This window comes from Centroberyx affinis, unplaced genomic scaffold, assembly GCF_046629955.1.
Source record: "Centroberyx affinis isolate AG114_WGS23_722 - 3 ecotype Tasmania unplaced genomic scaffold, CSIRO-AGI_Caff_v1 ptg000434l_1, whole genome shotgun sequence".
NCBI classification, from domain to species: domain Eukaryota; kingdom Metazoa; phylum Chordata; class Actinopteri; order Beryciformes; family Berycidae; genus Centroberyx; species Centroberyx affinis.
The window spans coordinates 200169-212840 of NW_027279098.1; the positions used below are offsets into that span (position 1 = coordinate 200169).

The 12672-nt window shown below is 41.6% G+C and overlaps 1 protein-coding gene across 1 annotated transcript in view; it reads right to left on the minus strand.

Moving 5' to 3' along the window:
• Positions 1–12672, minus strand: part of LOC139642124 (zinc finger protein 91-like) — a 188275-nt gene that overhangs the window by 102372 nt on the left and 73231 nt on the right. The window contains exon 5 of the mRNA XM_071516855.1: positions 8296–8904. Within this exon, the coding sequence (XP_071372956.1) occupies positions 8296–8904 (609 nt within the window). The remainder of the gene's footprint in view (positions 1–8295; positions 8905–12672) is intronic.

Sequence of the window (12672 nt, forward strand, 5' to 3'; positions counted from 1 at the left end):
AAGACTTTCATCAATGTTCCCCCTCTCTCTCTGGCAGAGTCTCCTTTTCAACGGGGTTTTTAACTGAATTGTGTCAAAGATTGTCGAACCCATGGAGCTGAACTTTCAGGCCATTTAGTCACCTAACCCTAACTCTTCACATATGAATGCTCAACTGTTGTCCAAATGAACCTGTACAGCCTGAAGCTGAGGGGGACTATCTGTCAGTAGGTAGCTTAATAGTACGGTGGACTAGTCTTTCGGCCAAGCCAAGGCACAAACCGGTCTAGGCTGCTTCACTGTCTAAAATGGTCCTTGGCTTTCTCTTTAACCTTCTTACAGACTGGCAGCCCGTTCCGTCTGATCGTCTATTTCAGGGTCGTCTGCATGAAAAGGTTTTAGGAGTCCTGGACTAGGAAGCTTATCCTGATGAATATAAGCTGGGGGAGGTGTTATCGTATGGTGTTGCTACACTGTAAGGAAGCTAACTGTGATCATGTTGAGAAATGTTAGCAAAGCAGAAGAAGGTGAATTGTGTCTGAGATCCACCTTGAGTTTTGAAGGTAAGATTGTAAAATAGTGTGAGAAGAGTGTGATCAGTCCTCTTCTTTTTGATAATGTAAAAGTAGCAACAACCTTCAGTCAACTGTTTCTATTATTTTTGTCCTTCCTGTTAGATGTTCCACAGCTGCTGGTCAGTGAAGAAGAGGTTCCCCCTGAGCAGCAGGACTGGAGCCCCAGTCTGGACCAGGAGGACCCAGAGCCCCCACACATTAAAGAGGAACAGGAGGAACTCCGGACCGGTCAGGAGGGAGAGCGGCTTGGAGGGCCGGAGGAGGCCGATATCACCGAGTTCCCGTTCACTCCTGTCCCTGTGAAGAGTGAAGATGATGAAGAGAAACCTCAGTCCTCACAGCTTCATCAAAGCCAAACTGAGGAGAACAGAGAGGCAGAGCCTCTAGCCAGCAGCTCAACTGAACAGATGAAAACAGAAGCTGATGGAGAGGACTGTGGAGTATCAGAACCAGCCAGGAACTTAGATCCAGCTAGTCATTTACAACCAACTAGTGATGGCAAGACTTCAGACTCTTCTGAACCTGAGACTGAAGACAGTGATGAGGATTGGAAGGAGACTAGAGAACCTCAGTCAGGTTTAAAGACACTGAAATCAAAGAAGAGACGGAGAGTTGAAGGACAAAGTTTGTTTCTCAGCAACAAATCCAGGAGAACAAGTTCCTGTTATTCTCTGAAAATGTCTAGAGCGTTGGTCAGCCAGAGACTAACTGCAGCTGTTGAAGAGATATTTGAGCTTTTTGAAAGAACAGCAGCAGAGTACGAGGAGGAAGTTTATCTTTCAAAAAAGAATGATCAACAATGCAAGCTCCTGGACGCTGTTTTTAAACCACAAATACAGTTATACAGAGCAGGTTTGTACAAATATAATATAATTCTCACACTGTTCTTGCACCATTTATGTCATTTTGCAGCTTGTTGTTGTTTTCTTCTCTTTCCTAAAGCTTGTTGTCAGTCGGCCCGAGAAACGCTGAATCGATGAAGTACTCTGATCCTTTACTTAAGTAAAAGTACCAATACAGCAATGTAAAAATACTCCATTACAAGTAAAAGTCCTGCATGAAAAATCCTACTTAAGTAAAAGTACATAAGTATTAGCAGCAAAATGTAGTTAAAGTATTAAAGTAAAAGTAGTGGTTTGGTCCCTCTGACTGATATTTTATTATATATGACATCAGTAGATTATTAATACTGAAGCATCAGTGTGTAAGCAGCATGTTACTGCTGTAGCTGCTAGAGGTGGAGCTAGTTTGAACTACTTTACATACAGTTAGCTAGTTTAGTCCAGTGGTTCCCAACCTAGGGGTCGGGCCCCTCCAAAGGGTCACCGGATAAATCTGAGGGGTCGTGAGATGATTAATGGGAGAGGAAAGAAGAAAAAACAAAGTTCTGATACACAAATCTGTTTTCAGTTTTTGGACTTTTTCTCTAATCTTTGATTTTTGCTGAAATATTGGATCATTTGAACATTTATTGAAATGAAACCATGTGAGGTTTAGAGGGAAAAATCACTATTTGGTGGAGCTGTTAACAACTCATAGACATCTGAAATGTGACCCGACTACACACTGCTTTTTGTAAGACGTCAAAAGCCAAAAAGGTTGGAAACCACCGGTTTCATCTTTAACAATGTGTTGTATTTTAAAAGCTTGTTATATTATCCATTGTGTCAAATCTCCATCTGAAAAGTAACTAAAGCTGTCAAATAAATGTAGTGGGGGAGAAAGTACAATATTTCCCTCTGAAATGTAGTGGAGTGGAAGTATAAAGTAGCATCAAATGGAAATACTCAAGTAAAGTACAAGTATCTCAATATTGTACTTAAGTACAGAACTTGAGTAAATGTACTTAGTTACTTTCCACCACTGCGAGCGAGTAAACGTTTTCAACTAGTAAACCTGCTTCCTGCGTCTTCACTTGTCACTGTGGGTCATGTGACCTTCAGTGGGAGAATAATCTGGCAAAGTGAGACTGATAACAGCCGATATTTCTCTGTAGGAACGTTTATTTTAGCCGTTAGTCTTTATGCACGGTTTGTCCTTAAGGGCTTCTGTAGCCCAGTAGCTTTGCTGTGTGTGTTTACAGAATGTGTCGAGGTTTCTGTCGCCCTCTAGTGGTCGGAAAAATTGCTTAGTGTAGCTTTAAAATCTTGAACGATGCAGCCTTTATGTGATTATAACTGTAAGATACGCGCCTCAGTTATGCAAACTTTTCAGCTCAGTCAGTCTGAGTCACTCATTCGCTTCCCACCTCTGCAGGCAGACCGTTTGCTCAAGACTGCGGTGCATTCTGGGTAGTGTAGGCTTTCAAGAGATTCAAGCTCTCACCTGGAAAGACAGATCCTTGACAAGGCAAGAAGAATTGTTGTTTTGTTACTTTGTTCTCTCACATGCAGGGGCGTAACTGTGGGTCCCCAGAGGGTGAATAATGAATTATGGAATGTTCCTTTAATGGCTGCATGTCTGCACACAGTTTGTTACAGAGGAAAACTTTGTTATATTAACTGGTTCTATTATTTTGTCCTTCCTGTTAGATGTTCCGCAGCTGCTGGTCAGTGAAGAAGAGGTTCCCCCTGAGCAGCAGGACTGGAGCCCCAGTCTGGACCAGGAGGACCCAGAGCCCCCACACATTAAAGAGGAACAGGAGGAACTCCGGACCGGTCAGGAGGGAGAGCGGCTTGGAGGGCCGGAGGAGGCCGATATCACCGAGTTCCCGTTCACTCCTGTCCCTGTGAAGAGTGAAGATGATGAAGAGAAACCTCAGTCCTCACAGCTTCATCAAAGCCAAACTGAGGAGAACAGAGAGGCAGAGCCTCTAGCCAGCAGCTCAACTGAACAGATGAAAACAGAAGCTGATGGAGAGGACTGTGGAGTATCAGAACCAGCCAGGAACTTAGATCCAGCTAGTCATTTACAACCAACTAGTGATGGCAAGACTTCAGACTCTTCTGAACCTGAGACTGAAAACTGTGATGATGATTGGAAGGAGACTAGAGAACCTCAGTCAGGTTTAGACTCTCTGAAAAACAGTGAAGTCGTTGTAAGTGATATGGGATCTCATACTGGGGAGAAACACTTTAGTTGCCCAATTTGTGCTAAAGGATTCCATCAGAAGGGAAATATGCAGGTACACATGCGAAGCCACACAGGGGAGAAACCCTTTAGTTGCTCAGTGTGTGGTAAAACATTTGGCCGTAAGGGAATTCTGCGGAGGCACATGACCAGCCATACAGGGGAGAAACCATTCGACTGTACAGTTTGTGGTAAAAAATTTGGCTTCAAGGAACATTTGCAGACACACATGAGACTCCACACAGGGGAGAAACCCTTCAGCTGCTCAGTTTGTAACAAAAATTATCGGGAGAGGGGGGCGTTGGTTAGACACATGAAAGTCCATACTGGAGAGAAACCGTTTAGTTGTTCAGTGTGTGGTAAAAGTTTTGGTGAAAAGGTGGATCTGAAGAGACACATGAGAGTCCACACTGGAGAGAAACCATTCAGTTGCTCATTTTGTGAGAAGCGTTTTAGTGAGAAGGGAAATCTGAAGAAACACATGAGATTACACACAGGAGAGACACCATACAGTTGCAGCGTGTGCGGGAGAGGATTTTACTGTCTGTCAAACATTAAAAGACATAAGTGTGCCGGTGAGAGCAGCAGCAAGTGAAGCTGCAGTGCTGAAGACATTCACTGATAAAAGGAGAAAGCACCTGCTCAGCAGATCAAATGGTAAATCTGTTAGAAAAGGTTTGCTGGACTTTTAGTATCTTTCAGAAGAATCCTGTAGAATCAGGATTTGACAAGGCTGCAGGAACATTCCCTTTCCCCTCTGACACACTCAGTTCTTCAATAAATAGTTGTAGAAAGTAAAGATTCTATCATCTTCTATTAGAGAACATTTACCAGTCAGTAAAGCACTGCTTTCACTAGTACAGGTTCAGACTAGTGTTTCTGGAAAAGTGAAATTATCCCATTGCAATAGATTCAGGACTTTGACTCCCATACTATCCCACTTATTAGTTTACTATTATTTTGTACAAATAAGAGCTGGAGTTTAACATTACATTGAGTAAGGGGTAATTGTACAATAGATGTTGTAATACAGATTTTTCTTATATTTTAGTTTTTTTTACAGAAAGTGTACAAGGACAATAGTCTTTGATCTTGCAATCTCATTGATCTGGTGATACATTTATCTATGGCTGCGTTCCCATCGTTCCATTGTTGTTTTCTATCAATGTGCTTTGCTGCTTCTGTTGATTCACAGGAGAAAACACTGAAAACATCACAGCTTCTACAGTAAGTGCCTGTGATGCTGCGTTTTTTTTTTGTCTCCATCTTTGGTGCTTTGGTACTCACTGCAGTGGTGTCTCTGCACTGCATTTCCCAGAGATCACCTGTCAATCAAACCGTGTGGCCACTACTGTGAGTTTTTTTTTTCTTGGATTTTCTGTTGTAATTAAGCTGGAGTTTCTTTGTCTGTTCACCCCTGGTGGCTGTCGCTGCTCATGCTAACTATCCAGTTTTTCTATTTATTCCAAACTAACCAGAAATGTAAAATGCATAAAAATCACTTTAGAACAGCAAATGTACAAGCTGTCATGAACTGGAAAATGGTGAAATCACTATTTTGTTGCGGTAGGTAGATATAAGACAATATTTAGCAGATGGTTTGAAAACAATACCAAAAAGATTGAATTGTAATCTTAATCACTCTGAATATTTACCCAAAACAAACTTGCTGTTATTAATCTACTGCTATTCCACTGTTGTCAAAATGCTCCTGAAAGATTTTTGCTCCTGAAAGACTTTTACAATACAAAGTCTTGATCTATGTGAAATGTCTGGAGAGATTTGCTTCTTGTCTTGGCTTCTTGGCTTCTACCTTAAGAGACAACAAGAATATTGAAGGGAACCACTCTTTTTGTGATCATCTTTATCGGGACTGTACACATAAGCAACTGGAAAGACCTTTGTAATGTCATAATTCACTTGCTTCTGCTATCTAAAGATACAGTATATTGTTTGGCTTCTATCATATCAATAAAGGAAAAGAAAATGAATACTACCTAATTAAACCATCTTACTAGCAGAATATATTCACAAATTAAAATTTTGTTGTATATGTAACCTGAATTTTGGGAGTGTCCTCATGTCCCAAAGCAATAGTTGCCCCTTCCACAAGTTATCCCCAATATGTCTCTGTGTTGTGTTTCTTGATATTATGTAGGGTGACTTGGTGGAGCAATAAAGGCACAATGGTCCTTTCAGCCTCTCAAGTGAACTCGGGGTGATTAGTCAGCATTTTCTGCGTATATGTGAACTCTGAACAAACTGAGGCCCACTCTCAGACCTCCATGAAGTCCTCCTCCCTGGCTTGAACACAGCTCTTGGCTTCACAGTCAGTGTTTCTTTTGCTGTTCCTTTTCATGTCTGGATATGTGATTGACATATAGGCATGTGTCAGACAGTCCTGAAGATCATATTCACTTTACCCACAGGGTTCCTTGTCCTCTGGTAGTCCAAATGCATCTGTTTTGCCTGTATGAGGGGTGGGGGTGGTAAGGGGAAATTGAACACCCTTAGGGTAAAAACAAGGACAATCCAACTTGCTGAAATGCCGTTGTTTGGAAATATATGCCCAGTCATTTTTGTCCATGGTCCGGCCGGCTGAGACCAAAGAAATCTCAGCAATAAAGGACAGCTGAAGACTAATTACATGACTGACTGAACCCTAACTAAATCTTATAAGACCCCACTGTTAGAAGACCCCAGTGGAGCATATGCAGTACTGGCCTATGACTACTTTAGCACCTTAGGAATTTGAGTTCAGGTGAGGGTGCTGGATAACTACCCTGCCCGACTCTGGGTCCAGTGACCAGACAATGGTTTTGCATAGAGAACATACAGATAAATATATCAACATTAGGGTAGGGGATTACATGGTATGATCTTCTGATACTTAATTCCAGAGAAAGCTGGAATGATTGGATGGTTTATACGCAAAGCAAAAAGTCCTGATAGTACAATTTAAGAGAAAGAGAATTAAGAAGAGAACCTCTTTTTTGAGGTCAAATGGTATTTAGATAGAAAACTAGTGGATGGGGCAGCCATTCGGCAAGTGAAACCATTCTGGGTGAAGTACCAATGCCTTGCCACAGTCTGTTCCTTGGGGGATGGACTGGTGGAACAGTATGTACAATAGAGCAGTGTTTCCCAACCCAGTCCTCAAGGACCCCTTTTCCTGCAAGTATTGGTTCCAGCTCTACTCTTGCGCACCTGATCCAGTTAAGGTCTTAATGCTGATTGGTAGAGACAGAGCTACCTGAACAGAGCAGCATGAAAGTGTGTAGGCCCCATTGGGATCAGGTGTGCAAGAGTAAAGATGGAATAAAAACTTGCAGGACAGGGGGTCCTTGAGGACTGGGTTGGGAACCACTGCAATAGAGAATGCTGACGAGGCTCTCTCTCAACTACTTGGGTTCTGGGGATTTCAGCCCACCACTGGAGTGATTGGTCAAATCACAGAATAAACTTGAAGTTCCAAGTAATAAACTTTATGGGGTGTAACTGAACTGAGTGTGTGGTTTCTGTAAAAAGGAAAAACATAAAACAAGGAATTATTATAATCTACTGTCATGGATTGACTAACAGTTGTCTGAGGCAATTTACCGCCATACCCAGTAGATCCACTAGGTGGCACTTTAAGGTCACCAAAGGCATCAGATTCTAATACAGTAATTACAACAACCAAACAGTGACTAAGAAGTCAGTAACTCAGTTACAATGCATACTTAACGTAAAATGCAGATACACCAAAAGGTAGGTAAGACTGGTGCCTATGGCACTTAGTCATAATTAGAAATATGGCTGCAGTTCGCACATGAGCCTATTTCCTAGAACACACAGGCATATTATGTGTTTTGTTGGTATAGTTGCCAGCCATACATTATCATTTACAGGGAGTATTACATAGCGAAACACACTCTTACAGAGTGGAGATCCCCACAGACACGGATTTTATAGCAATAATTAGCAGCATCATCGAAACCTTTATTTGTGTAGGCTTTTTCAAAAGCAAAGGTACATTTTGCTTCCAGTAAGGAAAATAAATTTAAAAAAACTTGAAAATATGAATATGAAGCGAAGAGAATGAATACAAATGAGAGTAAACTGAAAACTGTACATGGTATTCCCAAGTACATTTTCTAAAAGAAAACAGTGTTTGTGTGCCTAGTATACCAGGACAGTTACAGAGTTGTCATGTGACCACAGGCGTAATATACAATTATTCAGTCTGATTTAAGGAAAATAAAAAGAATATAAAGGAAATGTATAAACTTTCCATATTCAGCAACTATAAGTCAATCAATATAAATTGATTAGCATGTGAGTACTTCGAATTAAACAGGACAAAAATTACTTTCTTTACTAATTACAATTACATGTGGGTTACTAATCAATAAATTGAAATTGAAAAATGTGTTTGCAGCGGACTTTATTGTAAATTATACTGCATAAACATACCTGATCAAAACACTCTTCTTATAGGGTTCATATGATTAATTATTCAAGACGGATTATTTTCTATTCGTCAAATAGGAAAATGAATGGGCCCTTTTGTTCAGCTCAACCTGCTGCTGCTCTCTCCACAACACTTATGGTTTCTGACTAAACTTCTCCCACAGACACTGAGCGGGTCTCTCTCCTGTGTGGAGTCTCAGATGAACCTTTACACTAAAACTTAACGTGGACTCTCATGTGTGATGTCAGATGAGAGCTCTGAACAAATCTTCTACCGCAAACTGAGCAGCTAAATGGTTTCTCCCCCGTATGAACTCTGATGTGTGTCTTCAGAACGCCCCTGTCACTAAATCTCTTGCCACAAACTGAACAGATAAAAGGTTTTTCCCCTGTGTGGCGTCTCGTGTGTCTCTGCAAATCTCCCTTCTGAACAAATGTTTTACCACAAACCGTGCAACTAAAGGGCCTTTCTCCTGTGTGGGTTCTTATGTGTGTCTGCATGTTTCCCTTCTGATGAAAGGCTTTACCACACACTGAGCAGCTGAATGGTTTCTCTCCGGTATGAGTGGTCACGTGTGCCTGCAGATGTTCCTTGCGGCCAAATGTTTTACCACAAACTGAACAGATAAAAGGTTTTTCTCCTGTGTGGCGTCTCGTGTGTTTCTGCAAATCTCCCTTTTGAACAAATTTTTTACCACACATTGTGCAGCTAAAGGGCCTTTCTCCTGTGTGGGTTCTCATGTGTGTCTGCATGTTTCCCTTCTGATGAAACGCTTTACCACAAACTGAGCAACTAAAATGTTTCTCCCCAGTATGACATCTATTATCACTTACAAGGACTTCATTGTTTTCCAGTGAGTCTAAACCTGACTGAGGTTCTCTAGTCTCCTTCCATTCATCATCACTGTCTTCAGTCTCAGGTTCAGAAGAGTCTGAAGTCTTGCCATCACTAGTTGGTTGTAAATGACTAGCTGGATCTAAGTTCCTGGCTGGTTCTGATACTCCACAGTCCTCTCCATCAGCTTCTGTTTTCATCTGTTCAGTTGAGCTGCTGGCTAGAGGCTCTGCCTCTCTGTTCTCCTCAGTTTGGCTTTGATGAAGCTGTGAGGACTGAGGTTTCTCTTCATCATCTTCACTCTTCACAGGGACAGGAGTGAACGGGAACTCGGTGATATCGGCCTCCTCCGGCCCTCGAAGCCGCTCTCCCTCCTGACCGGTCCGGAGTTCCTCCTGTTCCTCTTTAATGTGTGGGGGCTCTGGGTCCTCCTGGTCCAGACTGGGGCTCCAGTCCTGCTGCTCAGGGGGAACCTCTTCTTTACAGACCAGCAGCTGCCGGACATCTAACAGGAAAGAAAAAAAATATTAGAAACAGATAAATTAGGGTTGTTTTTGACATTTAATAATATTAAGAAGATATGTGTACAAAGTGTGCATATATGCAATGAAGTCAGTTTGTGTGGAATTAACATCTGTCCCAGAACAGAAAGTAAACAGCAGAAATTACAGCATCGCAACAAATGGCCACAGAAGCTTCCAAAGCCTTTAGGAGCCTTTTGGATTCTTCCACAGCTGTGGGTTAGCTGGCCTTCCTTCTGATGCTAGAAGTCATTCTACGTTTCCTCGCATTTTCTGTGTTTACGTCACATCAAGTATGATTCCTTTAGCCTCTGATTCACCTGTCCATGAGGCTTTCTCTCATCAGGAAACATGTGCTATACTTACCTGCCAACCCTTCCCTCTCACAGTGTTTCCACACATTTCTCCTGATTTTCTCCCATATTTTGGCGGACATTTAAAATCTGCTCATTTATGACATTTGTTAAAAATAACACAAAAATTCTTGTCCTTATACTAAAACTGTTTCCAAATGGTCAACAAAATACATTGCACCAAAAATGTTGTTTCTGTGGTTACATCATTAGTTCAAATTTCTGACCACCAGACCCGTTTGGAAAATCCCAATTTCTGGACTCTGAAGGTTGGTAAGTATATGGTGGGACAGCACGATATAATCCTTTTAGTGTCTGTTTTACAGCTATAGTTTTAGTTGTCCCCCACCAAAGGGGGGACTATGGATCGGTCTCCGTCCGTTAGTTTGTTCGTTAGTTGGTTCGTTAGTCACACTGTAACGTTGACTTTGTGCCACTAGGGGGCGGCATTGACAATGAATGGGGACTCAGTGGTAAAGCAACACAGTTAAAGTTATCATAGGTAAATAACAGTCTCCACACGCTACACACTTGGAGACATCAGACTGGCTTGATGTGTTGAAGTGAGAGTCAAACCTCTAACCACAAGACACTGTAGTTATTGTCCAGTTGTTGGACTGTTGTTCTGTTATTGCATCATCACTGCACTACCACTGTGCCTCAGTGTTCACTACTGATATCATATTACCACTTACCTACTGTGCAATACCATATATCACTTATCATTTAGCATTTATATTGTTCATAACACTCACGCTCCTGGTGTTGTATGTTATATTGTATATTGTATTATAAATTGTATTGTAGTGTACATCATGTAATGTACGGATTGTATTTATTGCGTATTGTAGTTCTTATATTTTGTACTGTATTGAGTAAAAACAGGACAATTACAGTTTCTACATTTCAAGATATAACTTGTAAGCCTAATTCTGAGGAGAGTAGGCAACAGAAATATATGGTCAGTCTGTCCTTTCATTGTCCCATACCAAAATGCTTATACAATTTCACTCATATTTCAAGTTCACTCAGCAATCACTGACTGACCCAAGAACTACATCACTGGTGGAGGACAACATGTTTACTATCTGCTTGTTAATATTTATTATCATGACTCAATTGAGCATTTTTGTACACTCCAATACATTCATTTAAACGTGCTTTTATTTCGAAAGCCACATGGCTCAACCTCCGGTCTGAATCTGACTAACTGTCCAGCTTGATCCAGCTGTGGGGGGAAGCTAACTGTTAGCTCTCTGTCCCTCCTGTTCAGTCAGCTGGTTTAAAGGCAGCAGCTTGTAAAAAATAATGTAAAAGCGGTGAGCTGTCACTGTACTGAGATCAGTGCAGTAAGTCTAATGTAGAAAAACCTTCTACAAACCCGCTTTGTCGATCTGGATCTCAGGCTTCAGAACATCTTCCAGCAGCCTGCGTTGGCGATCAATCTCTTCTTCGTACTCTGCTATCGTTCTTTCAAACAGCCCAAATATCTCTTCAACAGCCGCAGTTAGTCGCTGCTTCACCGACGCTCTCAGCTGACGGACTGAACACATTTCGGTCACCGTGCCGTCCAGCCCATGGATGTGTTGGAACTGCTAGCTGGAGTATGAGTGTGACGTCACAGCTTTACTTCCGGGCCATTATGCACTCCAGTGAGTAAATGATAGGCTAAAGCATTTCTTCCCTGGAAACGCATTGATTGGATCGGTGCTTCCCAACCTTTTTCCTTCAGGAGCCCTGTTCCCTCACTGAGTGAACAGACGACCCCTGATGAAGTGACATATTTTATGGATATTTCATATTATATTCAATGCATAACAATAACAGCACAGAACAACTGATATCTGTACAATTAACCCAAACAGTGAACGCAGGAAGTTTGTGTGAAACGAGCAATTTGGATGAATACTGAGCAGATTATGTGAATATTGCATCAGAGATTAATTTTACTGATATTTTTAGGAACGTTTTATACAATTCTCTGTATTATTATTATGTGTTCATGTCTTCACCGCGCCCTTATCCTCCTTTATAGCTTAAAAAAAAAACCATCTAAACTTTAAAAATAACAACTAGCCTACATTTAGATCTTTTCTTCACAGAAATTAATGAAATGCTGAGATATACTGTATATATATATATATATATATATATATATATATTTTTTTTTTTTTTTTTTTTTTTTTAATTTTTTTTAAGTTTTCTTACACTCCTTAAAACCAAGAAGGCCTTGCGACCCCCCTTGAAGCTTTGGCGACCCCTAGTGGGGGTCGGGACCCCCAGGTTGGGAACCAGTGGATTAGATCTATTGTTCCAAGTTCAAGGTTCAACTCAGACAAATTCTTCATTCATAAATCTTGAATAATGAAAACCCCGTGGTCTTATCCCTGAAATGTCCTTAATTTCTCATCACATAAATATTAATTATCCATTAAAAATAACAGCTTTAATAAAGTACAGTCAGTATCATGGGTTTATAAGGGATTTATAATGGGTTGGTTCACAGAGACACTAGTAAGTTAAGGGATTTTTCATGCCTTTTGTGCACGTTTACAGGTTATTAATGAGTTATTCATGGAAAGTTCCTGTCTGCGGGGTCCTCCGGGGAGGGGCGGGGCGGGGCGGGGCGGCGGGGTCCTCCGGGGAGGGGCGGAGCTATCACGGTTCACCAAGCGGGCGGAGCAGCAAGAAGGCAGGAAGACAGGAAGGAGAGACGGAGAACGACATGACGGACAGGCCGCTCTCTGTATAATTGCCTATAATTTAGCTGTAATTGATAAGTAAACCTCCGTTAACAGCTGGCTGGGTGACTGAAGTGTTGCCTAGCAACACACCGCAGCGGCTGCTTGGCTGCAGCTTCCAGCAACAGAAAACGGCAGCTCAGCCTC